The sequence below is a fragment of the Gobius niger genome (genome assembly GCF_951799975.1).
Source record: "Gobius niger genome assembly, chromosome: 11".
Lineage (NCBI taxonomy): Eukaryota > Metazoa > Chordata > Actinopteri > Gobiiformes > Gobiidae > Gobius > Gobius niger.
Window position 1 is genome coordinate 327,718 of NC_136862.1, and position 21,105 is coordinate 348,822.

The following is a 21,105-nucleotide window of genomic DNA, read 5'->3' on the forward strand; positions in this document are numbered from 1 at the left end:
TGCAGCAGAACCAGGTCAGAACCGGGTTAGAACCAGGTTAGAACCAGGTTAAAAACAGGTCAGAACCAGGTTAGAACTAGGTTAAAACCGGGTCAGACACGGTTTGAGAGGGAAGTGACTTTGTTTTCCCGCCTGAACGCTTTCTGATCCTGTGACCTTTGACCTTTGGCCGTAGAGCTTCTCTCTCACCTCGGAGGAAGTCTGTGGGCAGAGCCTCCTGCTCTGCGTTCTGATTGGCTGGTTGCTGCTGGGCTCTGCTGTGATTGGCCGGTCTGTGGATCACATGGTCCCGCTCCAGGTCTGAGCCGATCTTCAGCAGCGGCTCGATGTAAAAGTCTCCACCAGGGGTCAGTATTACGCCCTCCTACAACAAATCAGAGCGGGTCAAGACACTGAGGGGAGAGAGCGCCCCCTGTGGAGAAACACTGTCTTTAGAAACTTTAGAAAGAGCAGAGGGGAGCGACTGGAGCCCTGTGGTACTCCTGTGGCGGTGCTTTGGAAACAGAATGCTAATGCTAATGGCAGTATGCTAATGCTAACATCAACTATGACCAAATGATTTTTACAGGATTATAGACCAGACATTTGGAAATATCGGTCAAAAATATCGGTCAAAAATATCGGCTGAAAATATCGGTCTTAAATATCTGACAAAAATATCGGTCAAAAATATCGGCTGAAAATATTGGTCTTAAATATCGGTCAAAAATATCGGTCAAAAATATCGGCTAAAAATATTGGTCTTAAATATCGGCCAAAAATATCGGTCAAAAATATCGGCTAAAAATATTGTTCTTAAATATCGGTCAAAAATATCGGCTAAAAATATTGGTCTTAAATATCGGACAAAAATATCGGCTAAAACTATCGGCTAAAAATATTGGTCTTAAATATCGGCCAAAAATATCGGTCAAAAATATCGGCTAAAAATATTGGTCTTAAATATCGGACAAAAATATCGGCTAAAAATATCGGTTGAAAATATTGGTCTTAAATATCTGACAAAAATATCGGTCAAAAATATCGGTCAAAATATCGGTCTTAAATATTGGTCAAAAATATCGGCTAAAAATATTGGTCTTAAATATCGGACAAAAATATCGGCTAAAACTATCGGCTAAAAATATTGGTCTTAAATATCGGCCAAAAATATCGGTCAAAAATATCGGCTAAAAGTATTGGTCTTAAATATCGGACAAAAATATCGGCTAAAAATATCGGTTGAAAATATTGGTCTTAAATATCTGACAAAAATATCGGTCAAAAATATCGGCTAAAAATATCGGTCTTAAATATTGGCCAAAAATATCGGTCAAAAATATCGACTACAAATATCAGTCTTAAATATCGGTCAAAAATATCGGCTGAAAATATTGGTCTTAAATATTGGACAAACAACATGGAAAGAGCAGAGGGGAGAGAGCGCCCCCTGTGGTACTCCTCTGGCGGTGCTTTAGAAACAGAATGCTAATGCTAATGCTAATGGCAGTATGCTAATGTGGAGTGTTAGTAAAGCAGATATAAATAATAATAGATAGTCACCAGTCCGTGATAGTAAATAGATATAAATCATTATAGATAGTCACCAGTCCGTGATAGTAAATAGATATAAATCATAATAGATAGTCACCAGTCCGTGTTAGTAAATAGATATAAATCATAATAGATAGTCACCAGTCCGTGTTAGTAAATAGATATAAATCATAATAGATAGTCACCAGTCCGTGATAGTAAATAGATATAAATCATAATAGATAGTCACCAGTCCGTGTTAGTAAATAGATATAAATAATAATAGATAGTCACCAGTCCGTGTTAGTAAATAGATATAAATCATTATAGATAGTCACCAGTCCGTGATAGTAAATAGATATAAATAATAATAGATAGTCACCAGTCCGTGTTAGTAAATAGATATAAATCATTATAGATAGTCACCAGTCCGTGATAGTAAATAGATATTAATCATAATAGATAGTCACCAGTCCGTGATAGTAAATAGATATAAATCATAATAGATAGTCACCAGTCCGTGATAGTAAATAGATATTAATCATAATAGATAGTCACCAGTCCGTGATAGTAAATAGATATAAATCATTATAGATAGTCACCAGTCCGTGATAGTAAATAGATATAAATCATAATAGATAGTCACCAGTCCGTGATAGTAAATAGATATAAATCATAATAGATAGTCACCAGTCCGTGATAGTAAATAGATATAAATCATAATAGATAGTCACCAGTCCGTGTTAGTAAGTAGATATAAATCATAATAGATAGTCACCAGTCCGTGATAGTAAATAGATATAAATCATAATAGATAGTCACCAGTCCGTGTTAGTAAGTAGATATAAATCATAATAGATAGTCACCAGTCCGTGATAGTAAATAGATATAAATCATAATAGATAGTCACCAGTCCGTGATAGTAAATAGATATAAATCATAATAGATAGTCACCAGTCCGTGATAGTAAATAGATATTAATCATAATAGATAGTCACCAGTCCGTGTTAGTAAATAGATATAAATCATAATAGATAGTCACCAGTCCGTGATAGTAAATAGATATAAATCATAATAGATAGTCACCAGTCCGTGATAGTAAATAGATATAAATCATTAATAGATAGTCACCAGTCCGTGATAGTAAATAGATATAAATCATAATAGATAGTCACCAGTCCGTGTTAGTAAATAGATATAAATCATAATAGATAGTCACCAGTCCGTGTTAGTAAATAGATATAAATCATTAATAGATAGTCACCAGTCCGTGATAGTAAATAGATGTAAATCATAATAGATAGTCACCAGTCCGTGATAGTAAATAGATATAAATCATAATAGATAGTCACCAGTCCGTGATAGTAAATAGATATAAATCATAATAGATAGTCACCAGTCCATGATAGTAAATAGATATAAATCATTATAGATAGTCACCAGTCCGTGATAGTAAATAGATGTAAATCATAATAGATAGTCACCAGTCCGTGATAGTAAATAGATATAAATCATAATAGATAGTCACCAGTCCGTGATAGTAAATAGATATAAATCATAATAGATAGTCACCAGTCCATGATAGTAAATAGATATAAATCATAATAGATAGTCACCAGTCCGTGTTAGTAAATAGATATAAATCATTATAGATAGTCACCAGTCCGTGATAGTAAATAGATGTAAATCATAATAGATAGTCACCAGTCCATGATAGTAAATAGATATAAATCATAATAGATAGTCACCAGTCCGTGATAGTAAATAGATATAAATCATAATAGATAGTCACCAGTCCGTGTTAGTAAATAGATATAAATCATTATAGATAGTCACCAGTCCGTGATAGTAAATAGATATAAATCATAATAGATAGTCACCAGTCCGTGTTAGTAAATAGATATAAATCATTATAGATAGTCACCAGTCCGTGTTAGTAAATAGATATAAATCATAATAGATAGTCACCAGTCCGTGATAGTAAATAGATATAAATCATAATAGATAGTCACCAGTCCGTGTTAGTAAATAGATATAAATCATTAATAGATAGTCACCAGTCCGTGATAGTAAATAGATATAAATCATAATAGATAGTCACCAGTCCGTGTTAGTAAATAGATATAAATCATTAATAGATAGTCACCAGTCCGTGTTAGTAAATAGATATAAATCATAATAGATAGTCACCAGTCCGTGTTAGTAAATAGATATAAATCATTATAGATAGTCACCAGTCCGTGATAGTAAATAGATATAAATCATTATAGATAGTCACCAGTCCGTGTTAGTAAATAGATATAAATCATTAATAGATAGTCACCAGTCCGTGATAGTAAATAGATATAAATCATTATAGATAGTCACCAGTCCGTGTTAGTAAATAGATATAAATCATAATAGATAGTCACCAGTCCGTGTTAGTAAATAGATATAAATCATAATAGATAGTCACCAGTCCGTGTTAGTAAATAGATATAAATCATTAATAGATAGTCACCAGTCCGTGATAGTAAATAGATATAAATCATAATAGATAGTCACCAGTCCGTGATAGTAAATAGATATAAATCATAATAGATAGTCACCAGTCCGTGTTAGTAAATAGATATAAATCATAATAGATAGTCACCAGTCCGTGATAGTAAATAGATATAAATCATTATAGATAGTCACCAGTCCGTGTTAGTAAATAGATATAAATCATAATAGATAGTCACCAGTCCGTGATAGTAAATAGATATAAATCATTATAGATAGTCACCAGTCCGTGATAGTAAATAGATATAAATCATTATAGATAGTCACCAGTCCGTGATAGTAAAGCAGATATAAATCATAATAGATAGTCACCAGTCCGTGATAGTAAATAGATATAAATCATAATAGATAGTCACCAGTCCGTGATAGTAAATAGATATAAATCATAATAGATAGTCACCAGTCCGTGATAGTAAATAGATATAAATCATAATAGATAGTCACCAGTCCGTGATAGTAAATAGATATAAATCATAATAGATAGTCACCAGTCCGTGATAGTAAATAGATATAAATCATAATAGATAGTCACCAGTCCGTGATAGTAAATAGATATATATCATAATAGATAGTCACCAGTCCGCCGCAGACGTTGACGGCAGTGCTGACTCGCGGGTCGTTGGAGGCGTGGCCTGAGTAGAGGCAGTGCTGTTCTGTGATTGGCTCAGACTCGCCTGACTCCTCCCACAGGAGGGTGGCGCCCGGCGCCGTGAGCCGCGTGCTGATTCGCAGATGAAAGTGCAGCTCCGCCCCCTGCAGCGTCAGATTGTAAAACACTTCCTGTGGGAGGGGCCGGGAGGCGGGGCCAGGCAGGGCACGCCCCTCAGAGTCCGTTCTGATTGGACGGATCACGGTGACGTCAGACAGGAAGTGATGTCCTGGCTCTGCAGAGGAAATGACACAACATATATGTTTGGTATCCACGTGTAGCAAGGATGATGATGATGATGATGATGATGATGATGACGCTGTTATCCAAATATGGTCATTTCCTTTGTGGGAGACAGCATGAAGCAGTGATCACATGTGCAGATAAAAACAAACTGATCCAAACAAGGTTAAAATGTCACAAATCTGATCAGTTTTGTCCATTTCGTGCATTTAAATCTGAAACCGTGTTTTTAGATGAAACGTCAAATGAAAGAAAAGTTGAAATGTTTGTTTTCTCTGTTTCCAGCGTCTCGTCCTCGCTGTGGTTTCGCTCAGTGGAATCTCAGACACGTTTCATTTTTCTCTCTTTAGTTTCCGCTGAGTTTGGAATCTGACTCAGATCAATGCAGCTCAAACCCCTCCCCCTTCTGTCCTCTCTTTCTCTCCTCTAACCTCTCTCTCTCTCCTCTCTCTCTCTCCTCTCTCTCTCTCCTCTCTCTCTCTCCTCTCTCTCCTCTCCCTCTCTCTCCTCTCTTTCTCTTCTTCTCTCTCTCCTCTCTCTCTCTCCTCTCTCTCTCTCCTCTCTCTCCTCTCTTTCTCTTCTTCTCTCTCTCCTCTCTCTCTCTCTCCTCTCTCTTCTCTCTCCTCTCTCTCCTCTCTCTCCTCTCTCCTCTCTCTCTCTCCTCTCTCTCCTCTCTCCTCTCTCTCTCTCCTCTCTCTTCTCTTCTTCTCTCACTTCTTGGCTGCACCACCCAAACTCTCCCCCCTCTCTCTCCTCCAGGGCTGGACTGGCCCGGGACTTTTGGGTCAAAACCGGCCCTCCAAAAAAAAAAAAAAAACTGTCATATTCAGTGCAGTAGTCGAGGTGATGAGCAAAACAATAACATTGGCTTGTACTAAAACAGTCTAAGCTACGAATCGAGGACGATAGTTTCATTTTGTTTCTGCTGAATTCAAGCTCACGCCTCAGAGACTCAACACTTTCATCTGTCATTTATAACTTGAAGGAACTTTTATAAAATGACTTAACAATCTTAAAATGTGAGTTCTGTTAATGAAGTTCCACTCGCGACTGCAACACAAATAAACTTCTCAAAACCACATGATCGACTGTGGATGAAGATGAAGCAGAGTTACAGAGGTGTCAGTGAGAACAGAAATCACAAAAAGACAAACATTGTAAATCCTTTCAATGGAAACTAGAAGATTTACAAACTGCACTGACGACGAGTCACCTGACAACTCCCAGCATGCACTTCTTTGCAAACATTTGTCTAAAATGTATAAAAATGGAGGTCTGAGGTTCTGCGGGTCCTGGAGGGAGTTACAATAAACTATTTCCTCTGATATTCACATGAGGGGCATGAGTGTGATGTCCCAGAGGCCCATCGCTCATTATACCAGATTATCTGAACCAGGACTCAAGAAAGGCCACCAGAGGGCGCCACATCCAGAGGGCGTCACATCCAGAGGGCGTCACATCCCTCTAGTGGAGGAGCTGTGTAATTACATACATGTAATGATCGAGATGCTGAAGGCTTTTCCCGTTAACTGTGGGCCGGTGTTAAGGTATTATGGGCCTTATCTCGGCCATGGACGACCACCCCCACCATGGACGACCACCCCCACCATGGACGACCACCCCCACCATGGACGACCACCCTCACCATGGACGACCACCCTCACCATGGACGACCACCCTCACCATGGACGACCACCCTCACCATGGACGACCACCCCCACCATGGACGACCACCCCCACCATGGACGACCACCCTCACCATGGACGACCACCCTCACCATGGACGACCACCCCGACCATGGACGACCACCCCCTCCATGGACGACCACCCCCACCATGGACGACCACCCCCACCATGGACGACCACCCCCACCATGGACGACCACCCCCACCATGGACGACCACCCCCACCATGGACGACCACCCCCACCATGGACGACCACCCCCACCATGGACCCCCACCCCCACCATGGACGACCACCCCCACCATGGACGACCACCCCCACCATGGACGACCACCCCCACCATGGACGACCACCCTCACCATGGACGACCACCCTCACCATGGACGACCACCCTCACCATGGACGACCACCCTCACCATGGACGACCACCCTCACCATGGACGACCACCCCCACCATGGACGACCACCCCCACCATGGACCCCCACCCCCACCATGGACGACCACCCCCACCATGGACGACCACCCCCACCATGGACGACCACCCCCACCATGGACGACCACCCCCACCATGGACGACCAACCCCACCATGGACGACCACCCCCACCATGGACGACCAACCCCACCATGGACGACCACCCCCACCATGGACGACCACCCCCACCATGGACGACCACCCCCACCATGGACGACCAACCCCAAACCACCAACACGAGCCTAAAGTACACTTGTATCTGTGACTAATATAACAAACTAAGAGCAGAAAATGAAACGAGGTTAAATCCCCTTAAAGACGATTGTTTTTATCACATTGTGTTTCTGTTTTAAGCTCCAGAACATGTGAGTGACTGAGTTTTAATGCTGTGTCTGTGGCTGTTTTAGATTTGGGTAAAGCTGCTCGGCCCAGGCGGAGGTTACGAGGTTCAGAGTAATAATATTAAGCTCCAGCTCCAGGGTCTCGACTCCAAACGGAAATGAAAATAAAATCAGCCAGAGCGTTAATGGAAACAGGTCCGACTGCAGAGCCCGAACCTCCAGGTCTCAGAGGAGAGAACCTCATCACAGGCTCTCACAGGCTCTCACAGGCTCTCACAGGCTCTAACAGGCTCTCCCTCACAGGCTCTCCCTCACAGGCTCTCACAGGCTCTCCCTCACAACAGTTAAGGGGGAAAACAATTTGGAGAAAAATCTAAACTTTCTCTAATTATTCAAAAACTACAAATGCTGCATCATGAATATAGTTTATTCCCCTTATTCCGGAGGTTCGCGTGGGCGTCGCCATGAATTGGTCCCGCCCCTTTTCTCCTATGTGTTAACCTGGGGCTGGAGAATCCACATAAAATCAGTCACTACAGGAAAACAAAGCCGTTTTCAGGCCGACAGAGAAACGCTGCAGCGTCGACATGTCGGTGCAAACGAACATCGGACATTTTACACAAATCAATCGACTAAACATCAGGTTTGAGCGGAGAAGATTTCCCCTCGTTCTCCGTTAAAATGAACGGGCTTCGCGCTCGACCGAAGTGTCTGGACAACGAGGAGCCGAGACAACGCAAAAGTGGGCGGGGCGGAATGAGGTGAATATTAAATAATGATACAAAGACATGGGGAGGAGCAAAGTGGTTCAACAGCCCATAAATACAGAAATAATGCTACATGTTAGCATCGGGCTAATGCTAACTATTGCGGCTTCCAAACAAAGCTTATCGCCGCGGAGAGGATATGAGGCTGGGTCCTGTGGCTCAGGCTGTGGTGACAGATACGCTGAGATCCAGAGTTACGTTTCTAGTGCATTTATTGCATTAAAAAAAGGACAAAGCTATAACAGCACATTAAAATGAATATGACAAAATGATGCAAACCAGAAGGATAAACGGACAAAATGACTTATGGAACGGGTGCACACGCCCATGCCCACGTGAGGACCCGCCTCAGAAGCACACACACACGCGCACCGTGCACACACTCACACAGATGCGTCTCCTACACTAACGGTTAGCTAGCGCTAGCTACAACTGCCGTTTTTTCACTTCTACTGAACAATCTGCTGTGAATAAACATCCATATGGGCCTGATTTACACCTGACTTTATTTATGTGATAAATAAGTTCATTTTCCACCAGAAAATGGTTAAAAAGAGGAAAAATGTTGTTTCTCTAAAGGTTCTATTTTCCCCCTCGTCGAAGCCACGCCCCCTTCTATGACCAGATGCGTCTGAATCTGTTACTTTCCTCATGAACCGCGTGTGACCCGTGTGGCCTCATGTTCAGTCAGTCTGATCCATGACGTCGCCACATTCCAGATCTGAGACTGAATCATCTCAGACTCAGATCCTCCAGAGTCAGAACGAACGTGACACAGCTGTGGGTCAGAGGCGCTGATGTGGACCAGCCTGAGGGCGACCTTTGACCCGGAAACACATCACGTGACACAGCTGTGGGTCAGAGGCGCTGATGTGGACCGGCCTGAGCACAGACGACCTTTGACCCGGAAACACATCACGTGACACAGCTGTGGGTCAGAGGCGCTGATGTGGACCAGCCTGAGCACGGACGACCTTTGACCCGGAAACACATCACGTGACACAGCTGTGGGTCAGAGGCGCTGATGTGGACCGGCCTGAGCACGACCTTTGACCCGGAAACACATCACGTGACACAGCTGTGGGTCAGAGGCGCTGATGTGGACCAGCCTGAGGGCGACCTTTGACCCGGAAACACATCACGTGACACAGCTGCGGGTCAGAGGCGCTGATGTGGACCAGCCTGAGCACGACCTTTGACCCGGAAACACATCACGTGACACAGCTGTGGGTCAGAGGCGCTGATGTGGACCAGCCTGAGCACGACCTTTGACCCGGAAACACATCACGTGACACAGCTGTGGGTCAGAGGCGCTGATGTGGACCAGCCTGAGGGCGACCTTTGACCCGGAAACACAAACTACACCAGAACATCAGAGAGCCACGTCTCACTGATCCCGGGTCTGTCTCACTGATCCAGGTCTGTCTCACTGATCCCGGGTCTGTCTCACTGATCCCGGGTCTGTCTCACTGATCCCGGGTCTGTCTCACTGATCCCAGGTCTGTCTCACTGATCCCGGGTCTGTCTCACTGATCCCAGGTCTGTCTCACTGATCCCGGGTCTGTCTCACTGATCCCGGGTCTGTCTCTCTGATCCCGGGTCTGTCTCACTGATCCCGGGTCTGTCTCACTGATCCCGGGTCTGTCTCACTGATCCCAGGTCTGTCTCACTGATCCCAGGTCTGTCTCACTGATCCCGGGTCTGTCTCACTGATCCCAGGTCTGTCTCTCTGATCCCAGGTCTGTCTCTCTGATCCCAGGTCTGTCTCACTGATCCCAGGTCTGTCTCACTGATCCCAGGTCTGTCTCACTGATCCCAGGTCTGTCTCACTGATCCCAGGTCTGTCTCACTGATCCCAGGTCTGTCTCACTGATCCCAGGTCTGTCTCACTGATCCCAGGTCTGTCTCACTGATCCCAGGTCTGTCTCACTGATCCCAGGTCTGTCTCACTGATCCCGGGTCTGTCTCACTGATCCCGGGTCTGTCTCACTGATCCCGGGTCTGTCTCACTGATCCCAGGTCTGTCTCACTGATCCCGGGTCTGTCTCACTGATCCCGGGTCTGTCAGAGCCCGGTGTCTGAACACCAGCAGATTGAGTCACTACATCTGATAAAAGTTCAATAAACTCCGGGAATAAAGTCTTTCTGTGACAAAAACAGAACTCAGAGACAGTGGAATATTTATGATAAATACGAGTCAGAGTCAGCTTATTCGAGAGGAAGCTATCGGTCATTTAACAGCTCCAGCTAAAGTTTAGCAGCTAACGTTAGCATGAAGCTATCGGTCATTTAACAGCTCCAGCTAAAGGTTAGCAGCTAACGTTAGCATGAAGCTATCGGTCATTTAACAGCTCAAGCTAAAGGTTAGCAGCTAATGTTAGCATGAAGCTGTCGGTCATTTAACAGCTCCAGCTAAAGGTTAGCGGCTAACGTTAGCATGAAGCTATCTGTCATTTAACAGCTCCAGCTAAAGGTTAGCGGCTAACCTTAGCATGAAGCTATCGGTCATTTAACTCCAGCTAAAGGTTAGCAGCTAACGTTAGCATGAAGCTATCGGTCATTTAACAGCTCCAGCTAAAGTTTAGCAGCTAACGTTAGCATGAAGCTATCGGTCATTTAACAGCTCCAGCTAAAGGTTAGCAGCTAACGTTAGCATGAAGCTATCGGTCATTTAACAGCTCAAGCTAAAGGTTAGCAGCTAATGTTAGCATGAAGCTGTCGGTCATTTAACAGCTCCAGCTAAAGGTTAGCGGCTAACGTTAGCATGAAGCTATCGGTCATTTAACAGCTCCAGCTAAAGGTTAGCGGCTAACCTTAGCATGAAGCTATCGGTCATTTAACTCCAGCTAAAGGTTAGCAGCTAACGTTAGCATGAAGCTATCGGTCATTTAACAGCTCCAGCTAAAGGTTAGCGGCTAACATTAGCATGAAGCTATCGGTCATTTAACTCCAGCTAAAGGTTAGCGGCTAACGTTAGCATGAAGCTATCGGTCATTTAACAGCTCAAGCTAAAGGTTAGCGGCTAACATTAGCATGAAGCTATCGGTCATTTAACAGCTCAAGCTAAAGGTTAGCGGCTAACGTTAGCATGAAGCTATCGGTCATTTAACAGTTAAAGCTAAAGGTTAGCAGCTAACGTTAGCATGAAGCTATCGGTCATTTAACAGCTCCAGCTAAAGTTTAGCAGCTAACGTTAGCATGAAGCTATCGATCATTTAACAGCTCCAGCTAAAGGTTAGCAGCTAACGTTAGCATGACGCTATCGGTCATTTAACAGCTCAAGCTAAAGGTTAGCGGCTAACGTTAGCATGAAGCTATCAGTCATTTAACAGCTAAAGCTAAAGGTTAGCAGCTAACGTTAGCATGAAGCTATCGGTCATTTAACAGCTCCAGCTAAAGGTTAGCAGCTAACGTTAGCATGAAGCTATCTGTCATTTAACAGCTCCAGCTAAAGGTTAGCAGCTAACGTTAGCATGAAGCTATCGGTCATTTAACAGCTCTAGCTAAAGGTTAGCGGCTAACGTTAGCATGAAGCTATCGGTCATTTAACAGCTCCAGCTTAAGGTTAGTGGCTAACGTTAGCATGAAGCTATCGGTCATTTAACAGGTCCAGCTAAAGGTTAGCAGCTAACGTTAGCATGAAGCTATCGGTCATTTAACAGCTCCAGCTAAAGGTTAGCAGCTAACGTTAGCATGAAGCTATCGGTCATTTAACAGCTCTAGCTAAAGGTTAGCGGCTAACGTTAGCATGAAGCTATCTGTCATTTAACAGCTCCAGCTAAAGGTTAGCAGCTAACGTTAGCATGAAGCTATCGGTCATTTAACAGCTCAAGCTAAAGGTTAGCGGCTAACATTAGCATGAAGCTATCGGTCATTTAACAGCTCTAGCTAAAGGTTAGCGGCTAACGTTAGCATGAAGCTATCGGTCATTTAACAGCTCCAGCTTAAGGTTAGTGGCTAACGTTAGCATGAAGCTATCGGTCATTTAACAGCTCTAGCTAAAGGTTAGCGGCTAACGTTAGCATGAAGCTATCGGTCATTTAACAGCTCCAGCTTAAGGTTAGTGGCTAACGTTAGCATGAAGCTATCGGTCATTTAACAGGTCCAGCTAAAGGTTAGCAGCTAACGTTAGCATGAAGCTATCGGTCATTTAACAGCTCCAGCTAAAGGTTAGCAGCTAACGTTAGCATGAAGCTATCGGTCATTTGACAGCTCCAGCTAAAGGTTAGCAGCTAACGTTAGCATGAAGCTATCGGTCATTTGACAGCTCCAGCTAAAGGTTAGCAGCTAACGTTAGCATGAAGCTATCGGTCATTTAACAGCTCAAGCTAAAGGTTAGCGGCTAACATTAGCATGAAGCTATCGGTCATTTAACAGCTCAAGCTAAAGGTTAGCGGCTAACGTTAGCATGAAGCTATCGGTCATTTAACAGCTCCAGCTAAAGGTTAGCGGCTAACGTTAGCATGAAGCTATCGGTCATTTAACAGCTCCAGCTAAAGGTTAGCAGCTAGCGTTAGCATGAAGCTATCGGTCATTTAACAGCTCCAGCTAAAGGTTAGCAGCTAACGTTAGCATGAAGCTATCGGTCATGTGTTTAGTTCACAGACCTGTCTCTATCAGGCTCTTCTCCCACTCTCCCAGTGCATTGTGGTCTATATTGACCCGTTTAGTGACCATCGATGCTCACTACTTTTCCAGATGCATTGTGGGAAATTTCGAGTGGACGACTTTTTTCTCTCTGGACATTCGGACACCCCTACAAAATGGCGTGAGCACAATATAGGGACTAGTGTGGACATTCCGCCTCTCACCTGTGCGGGCGGAGTCTCCTGTGTGGGCGGAGTCTCCTGTGCGGGCGGAGTCTCCTGTGTGGGCGGAGTCTCCTGTGCGGGCGGAGTCTCCTGTGTGGGCGGAGTCTCCTGTGCGGGCGGAGTCTCCTGTGCGGGTGGAGTCTCCGGTGTGGGCGGAGTCTCCTGTGTGGGCGGAGTCTCCTGTGTGGGCGGAGTCCAGCGCAGATGTCGGTTTGATCTGAAGAAACATCAGTCCCAAACAGAGCAGCGCCGTCGCCGTGGAAACACGCCACCGAGCCATGACGAGGTCACTGAGGAGGTCACTGAGGAGGTCACTGAGGAGGTCACTGAGGAGGTCACTGAGGAGGTCACTGAGGTCCTGAGGTCCTGCAGGTCCTTCAGATGAAAGTACAAATCTGTGGATTAATTTCCCTCGGGTCAGGTCAGAGGAGCCACATGTTTGAATCGACCAATCACAGCCTCAGATCAGGTCAGACTCAGGTCAGATCAGGTCAGACTCAGGTCAGATCAGGTCAGATCAGGTCAGACTCAGGTCAGATCAGGTCAGACTCAGGTCAGATCAGGTCAGACTCAGGTCAGACTCAGGTCAGATCAGATCAGGTCAGACTCAGGTCAGACTCAGGTCAGACTCAGGTCAGACTCAGGTCAGATCAGGTCAGACTCAGGTCAGATCAGATCAGGTCAGACTCAGGTCAGATCAGGTCAGACTCAGGTCAGATCAGATCAGGTCAGACTCAGGTCAGATCAGGTCAGACTCAGGTCAGACTCAGGTCAGATCAGGTCAGACTCAGGTCAGACTCAGGTCAGATCAGGTCAGACTCAGACTCAGGTCAGACTCAGGTCAGATCAGGTCAGATCAGGTCAGTTCTGGAGGTAAACCTTTACGCTTTAGGTTCTTGTCTGCAGCACAGTCTGATCCAGGCCAGGTCCACGGGGGAGTCCTCACTCAGACTCAGAGATAATCATGCTCACAGTCTGGATTAGTCCCGGTTTGGTCCTGGTTTGGTCCCGGTTCAGTCCTGGTTTACTCCCGGTTTGGTCCTGGTTTAGTCCTGGTTTAGTCCCGGTTCAGTCCTGGTTTACTCCTGGTTTACTCCTGGTTCAGTCCTGGTTCAGTCCTGGTTTACTCCCGGTTCAGTCCTGGTTTACTCCTGGTTTACTCCTGGTTTGGTCCTGGGTTAGTCCTGGTTCAGTCCCGGTTTGGTCCCGGTTTAGTCCAGTGCAGTCCTGTTCATAAATCCAGTTTTCCGAGTCCAGTTCCAGCTCGGTCCTGTTTTTTTCCGGGTTTAGATCCAGAATATTCCTGGTTCTGGTTCTTCATAAACAGTGGATGAGACACATGTGCAGAAACCGACAGAGCCTGACCTCACTCTGCCCCCCCCCTCCCTCCCTCCTCCTTCCCTCCCCCTCTGTCTCTCTCTTCTCTTTCCAAACCCTCCCTCTCTCCCTCCTGTCCGGCCTGATCTCTCTCTCTCCTCGTTTGCTCCCTCCCTCCCCCTCTCCCCCCCCTCCTCCCCTGTCTCTCCCTCCTGTCCAGCCTGATCTCCTCCTCCCTCTGTCTCGTTCTGTCTCTAAACGTTAACCCTCTCAGCTCCAGCTCGGCCTCCATGTCACTTTATCTTCTCATGTTTAAAGAGGGGGTGTTCTGCTTTAAAGAGGGGGTGTTCTGCTTTAAAGAGGGCGTGTTCTGCTTTAAAGAGGGGGTGTTCTGCTTTAAAGAGGGCGTGTTCTGCTTTAAAGAGGGGGTGTTCTGCTTTAAAGAGGGGGTATTCTGCTTTTGTCAGCCCCATAGCACCAGTCTATATCTCACTACAATGATGACAAACCTTCTGCTGGTCTGTAAATGCAGTAAATTAGAATAACTGCCTTGTATAAAATGTCTCTCTCAAAATGGCTGTAGTGAATGTCTTGAAATAGGCCTCTGTCTCTTTAAGAACCTCTGAGCCTTTAGACACGCCCCCTCCACACGCTGTCTGTGGCATCAGTGGGGAGGGGGTTCTGCTGAGGAGCAGTGGTTGGTTACTCGGCTGGTGACCAAAGCTCGGAGGCGTCTCCAGGAGGTGGGGGCGTTCCTAGGAGGACTCAGGCAAACCTATCCCTAAAATGGCCGCCATCAGAGTTTTTACAGATTACTCAGAAATACGTGAATGTGCCAAGGCAACACTTCAGCCATGTTTTTAATGAGGGACTGACAGAATAACACGATGGATAATACCCCCCCTTTAATGTTTGCTCTTCAGACCAGACGCCATGAGCGACAGTTAAACTTTAGGAGAAAAATAAACTTTATTTCATTTGGTTTCCAGTTGAAATGTATAGATTCTTAAGTTTGTCAGTTTTGATACGAACGTATGATGAAACCGTCCCACAAACCCTCCTGACCCACTTTGTTCTGATTCTTCTGAACATCAGGCTCATGTTCCTGAGGGAATCATCTGACCTGAGATCAGACCTGAGACCAAGTGCATTTTCTTCGCTTTACCCAAATCTAAGCTTCTCACAGCCTACAGGCCAGTGCCTCATTTGAAAGCTAAGGTCTACAAGAACACAGTGAAACAGTGAGGAGTCTTTTATTAAACACATTTAAACAGAACATAATAATAATAATAATAATAGATTTATTTATGCTGCGCGAGGCTGTTCAGCGCCGACGCCACTTCATCACATGACATGTTCTCCACCGCCACGCTGCGCTCCACGCCACGCCCTAAAAACACAAGTACACATTATATATATATATATACACACGCTGCGCTCCACGCCACGCCCTAAAAACATACAAGTACACATTATATATATATATATATATATACACACGCTGCGCTCCACGCCGCGCCCTAAAAACACATACAAATACACATTATATATATATATATATATATACACACGCTGCGCTCCACGCCACGCCCTAAAAACACAAGTACACATTATATATAAATATATATATATATATACACACGCTGCGCTCCACGCCACGCCCTGCAAACACATACAAGTACACATTTATATATATATATACACGCTGCGCTCCGTGGCGTATCGACCCCTGACCCTGAACATCGTAAATAAAGCGTATTTACCGTATCTGACCCTGAACATCTTAAATAAAGCGTATTTACCGTATCTGACCCTGAACATCGTAAATAAAGCGTATTTACCGTATCTGACCTGAACATCGTAAATAAAGCGTATTTACCGTATCTGACCCTGAACATCGTAAATAAAGCGTATTTACCGTATCTGACCTGAACATCGTAAATAAAGCGTATTTACCGTATCTGACCCTGAACATCGTAAATAAAGCGTATTTACCGTATCTGACCCTGAACATCGTAAATAAAGCGTATTTACCGTATCTGACCTGAACATCTTAAATAAAGCGTATTTACCGTATCTGACCCTGAACATCGTAAATAAAGCGTATTTACCGTATCTGACCCTGAACATCGTAAATAAAGCGTATTTACCGTATCTGACCTGAACATCGTAAATAAAGCGTATTTACCGTATCTGACCCAGAACATGGTAAATAAAGTGTATTTACCGTATCTGACCCAGAACATGGTAAATAAAGTGTATTTACCGTATCTGACCTGAACATCGTAAATAAAGTGTATTTACCGTATCTGACCCAGAACATGGTAAATAAAGTGTATTTACCGTATCTGACCTGAACATCATAAATAAAGCGTATTTACCGTATCTGACCTGAACATCATAAATAAAGCGTATTTACCGTATCTGGCCCAGAACATGGTAAATAAAGTGTATTTACCGTATCTGACCTGAACATCATAAATAAAGTGTATTTACCGTATCTGACCTGAACATCGTAAATAAAGTGTATTTACCGTATCTGACCCAGAACATCGTAAATAAAGTGTATTTACCGTATCTGACCCAGAACATGGTAAATAAAGTGTATTTACCGTATCTGACCTGAACATCATAAATAAAGTGTATTTACCGTATCTGACCTGAACATCGTAAATAAAGTGTATTTACCGTATCTGACCTGAACATCATAAATAAAGCGTATTTACCGTATCTGGCCCAGAACATGGTAAATAAAGCGTATTTACCGTATCTGACCTGAACATCGTAAATAAAGTGTATTTACCGTATCTGACCTGAACATCATAAATAAAGCGTATTTACCGTATCTGGCCCAGAACATGGTAAATAAAGCGTATTTACCGTATCTGACCTGAACATCGTAAATAAAGCGTATTTACCGTATCTGACCCTGAACATCGTAAATAAAGTGTATTTACCGTATCTGACCCTGAACATCGTAAATAAAGTGTATTTACCGTATCTGACCTGAACATCGTAAATAAAGTGTATTTACCGTATCTGGCCCAGAACATCATAAATAAAGTGTATTTACCGTATCTGACCTGAACATGGTAAATAAAGCGTATTTACCGTATCTGACCCTGAACATCGTAAATAAAGTGTATTTACCGTATCTGACCTGAACATGGTAAATAAAGCGTATTTACCGTATCTGACCTGAACATCATAAATAAAGCGTATTTACCGTATCTGGCCTGAACATGGTAAATAAAGCGTATTTACCGTATCTGACCTGAACATCGTAAATAAAGTGTATTTACCGTATCTGACCCTGAACATCGTAAATAAAGTGTATTTACCGTATCTGACCCTGAACATCGTAAATAAAGTGTATTTACCGTATCTGACCCAGAACATGGTAAATAAAGTGTATTTACCGTATCTGACCTGAACATCGTAAATAAAGTGTATTTACCGTATCTGACCTGAACATCATAAATAAAGTGTATTTACCGTATCTGACCCTGAACATCGTAAATAAAGTGTATTTACCGTATCTGGCCCAGAACATGGTAAATAAAGCGTATTTACCGTATCTGACCTGAACATCGTAAATAAAGTGTATTTACCGTATCTGACCTGAACATCATAAATAAAGCGTATTTACCGTATCTGGCCCAGAACATGGTAAATAAAGCGTATTTACCGTATCTGACCTGAACATCGTAAATAAAGCGTATTTACCGTATCTGACCCTGAACATCGTAAATAAAGTGTATTTACCGTATCTGACCCTGAACATCGTAAATAAAGTGTATTTACCGTATCTGACCTGAACATCGTAAATAAAGTGTATTTACCGTATCTGACCTGAACATCATAAATAAAGCGTATTTACCGTATCTGGCCTGAACATGGTAAATAAAGCGTATTTACCGTATCTGGCCCAGAACATCATAAATAAAGTGTATTTACCGTATCTGACCTGAACATGGTAAATAAAGCGTATTTACCGTATCTGACCCTGAACATCGTAAATAAAGTGTATTTACCGTATCTGACCCAGAACATGGTAAATAAAGCGTATTTACCGTATCTGACCTGAACATGGTAAATAAAGCGTATTTACCGTATCTGACCTGAACATCGTAAATAAAGTGTATTTACCGTATCTGACCCAGAACATGGTAAATAAAGTGTATTTACCGTATCTGACCTGAACATCAAAAATAAAGTGTATTTACCGTATCTGACCTGAACATCGTAAATAAAGTGTATTTACCGTATCTGACCTGAACATCGTAAATAAAGTGTATTTACCGTATCTGACCCAGAACATGGTAAATAAAGTGTATTTACCGTATCTGACCTGAACATCGTAAATAAAGTGTATTTACCGTATCTGACCTGAACATCGTAAATAAAGTGTATTTACCGTATCTGACCTGAACATCATAAATAAAGTGTATTTACCGTATCTGACCCAGAACATGGTAAATAAAGTGTATTTACCGTATCTGACCTGAACATCATAAATAAAGCGTATTTACCGTATCTGGCCCAGAACATGGTAAATAAAGCGTATTTACCGTATCTGACCTGAACATCATAAATAAAGTGTATTTACCGTATCTGACCTGAACATCATAAATAAAGTGTATTTACCGTATCTGACCCAGAACATGGTAAATAAAGTGTATTTACCGTATCTGACCTGAACATCATAAATAAAGTGTATTTACCGTATCTGACCTGAACATCGTAAATAAAGTGTATTTACCGTATCTGACCTGAACATCATAAATAAAGCGTATTTACCGTATCTGGCCCAGAACATGGTAAATAAAGCGTATTTACCGTATCTGACCTGAACATCGTAAATAAAGTGTATTTACCGTATCTGACCTGAACATCGTAAATAAAGTGTATTTACCGTATCTGACCCTGAACATCGTAAATAAAGTGTATTTACCGTATCTGACCCTGAACATCGTAAATAAAGTGTATTTACCGTATCTGACCTGAACATCGTAAATAAAGTGTATTTACCGTATCTGACCTGAACATCATAAATAAAGCGTATTTACCGTATCTGACCTGAACATCGTAAATAAAGTGTATTTACCGTATCTGACCTGAACATCATAAATAAAGCGTATTTACCGTATCTGACCTGAACATGGTAAATAAAGCGTATTTACCGTATCTGACCCTGAACATCGTAAATAAAGTGTATTTACCGTATCTGACCCTGAACATCGTAAATAAAGTGTATTTACCGTATCTGGCCCAGAACATGGTAAATAAAGCGTATTTACCGTATCTGGCCCAGAACATGGTAAATAAAGCGTATTTACCGTATCTGACCTGAACATCGTAAATAAAGCGTATGTACCGTATCTGACCCTGAACATCGTAAATAAAGCGTATGTACCGTATCTGACCCTGAACATCGTAAATAAAGCGTATTTACCGTATCTGACCCTGAACATCGTAAATAAAGCGTATTTACCGTATCTGACCCTGAACATCGTAAATAAAGCGTATTTACCGTATCTGACCCTGAACATCGTAAATAAACCGTATTTACCGTATCTGACCCTGAACATCATAAATAAAGCGTATTTACCGTATCTGACCCTGAACATCGTAAATAAAGCGTATGTACCGTATCTGACCCTGAACATCGTAAATAAAGCGTATGTACCGTATCTGACCCTGAACATCGTAAATAAAGCGTATTTACCGTATCTGACCCTGAACATCGTAAATAAAGCGTATTTACCGTATCTGACCCTGAACATCGTAAATAAAGCGTATTTACCGTATCTGACCCTGAACATCGTAAATAAAGCGTATTTACCGTATCTGACCCTGAACATCGTAAATAAAGCGTATTTACCGTATCTGGCCCTGAACATCGTAAATAAAGCGTATTTACCGTATCTGGCCCACAGCGTGGCCCTGACCCCGGAGCACTCCCGGATCAGGATGGGGAAGTCTGGGTTCAGCGTCTTCAGAGTCACGTAATGCTGCTCCACAAAGTCCCTGCAACAGAAACATCATTTACCTGGATTTACCTGGATTTACAGCTTTATAAAAGCCAGAAACGAGTCACAGTCAAAGTGTTTGTTCAGAGTTTGGTTCATGGATGTCGTAACTTTACACACGAAGAAGGACATTCACTTCTGTCCAGTAACTTTAATAATATAAACATGAAGAGCCCGGGGTTAGCTCTGGGGTTAGCTCCGGGGTTAGCTCTGTTGTTAGCCGTTAGCCGCTAACCCGGTTCATTCTAACGGCATTAGCATTAGCCTGTTAGCTGCCCGCAGGTTACCGGCTCTTCCTGCCCGTGCCCCCCCCCGCCTGAGGCTCGCCCCCCCCGGCCGCACAGACCCACCTGGCCCCCTGGCTCCCCGCGCAGCTCTGGCTCAGGTGAACTCGCACCTCCCGCAGGTTTTTGCCCAAACTGGAGCCGAGAGTCCGGACCACAGAGGCCGCCATGTTGTCTCTGTGAAGGACGGGTCTTACTCTGCGGTGAGAGAGGAGAGAGGGCGCCTCTACGGGAGACACGGGGAACTGCGGGCCCTCACTTTACCTTACCCTGACCCCCGGGCGCAACCGAGCTTTACCCAAATCTAAAAGCTTAACCTCTAAACTCCCACCTGAACCGAGAGGATCTTTTTACTCGCGTCATCACATTTTTTTCCATCATTTTTTTGTTGGTTATTCAACTCATTTTTGTAACTTTTTTGTCTTTTTTTGTCACATTTTTCGTCAATT

General features: G+C 43.4%; 2 protein-coding genes across 2 annotated transcripts in view; both read right to left on the reverse strand.

The window, feature by feature from the left end:
- LOC306970721 (A disintegrin and metalloproteinase with thrombospondin motifs 2-like) overlaps positions 1–13,303 on the reverse strand; it is a gene marked incomplete at both ends in the record, with an annotated part of 62,748 nt that extends 49,445 nt beyond the window's left edge. The window contains 3 exons of the mRNA XM_079566748.1: positions 190–364; positions 4,630–4,937; positions 13,024–13,303. Of these exons, the coding sequence (XP_079422874.1) occupies positions 190–364; positions 4,630–4,937; positions 13,024–13,303 (763 nt within the window). The remainder of the gene's footprint in view (positions 1–189; positions 365–4,629; positions 4,938–13,023) is intronic.
- A 2,274-nt stretch (positions 13,304–15,577) lies between these two features.
- On the reverse strand, positions 15,578–20,870 carry ndufa2 (NADH:ubiquinone oxidoreductase subunit A2). Its single transcript, XM_079566092.1, has 3 exons — positions 20,723–20,870; positions 20,264–20,370; positions 15,578–15,730 (listed from the first exon to the last, which is right to left on the reverse strand). The coding sequence occupies exons 1-3, from the start codon at positions 20,824–20,826 to the stop codon at positions 15,642–15,644; spliced, it is 300 nt and encodes a 99-aa protein (XP_079422218.1). The 5' UTR covers positions 20,827–20,870; the 3' UTR covers positions 15,578–15,641.
- Positions 20,871–21,105: the final 235 nt, after the last annotated feature.

Coding starts and splice junctions, on each gene's coding strand:
- ndufa2 (XM_079566092.1), bottom strand. CDS start 20,826: ATGGCGGCCTCTGTGGTCCGGACTCTCGGCTCCAGTTTGGGCAAAAAC. Junction 20,371..20,722: donor GCGGGGAGCCAGGGGGCCAG/GTGGGTCTGTGC, acceptor TTTCTGTTGCAG/GGACTTTGTGGAGCAGCATT. Junction 15,731..20,263: donor CACGCTGTGGGCCAGATACG/GTAAATACGCTT, acceptor TTGTGTTTTTAG/GGCGTGGCGTGGAGCGCAGC.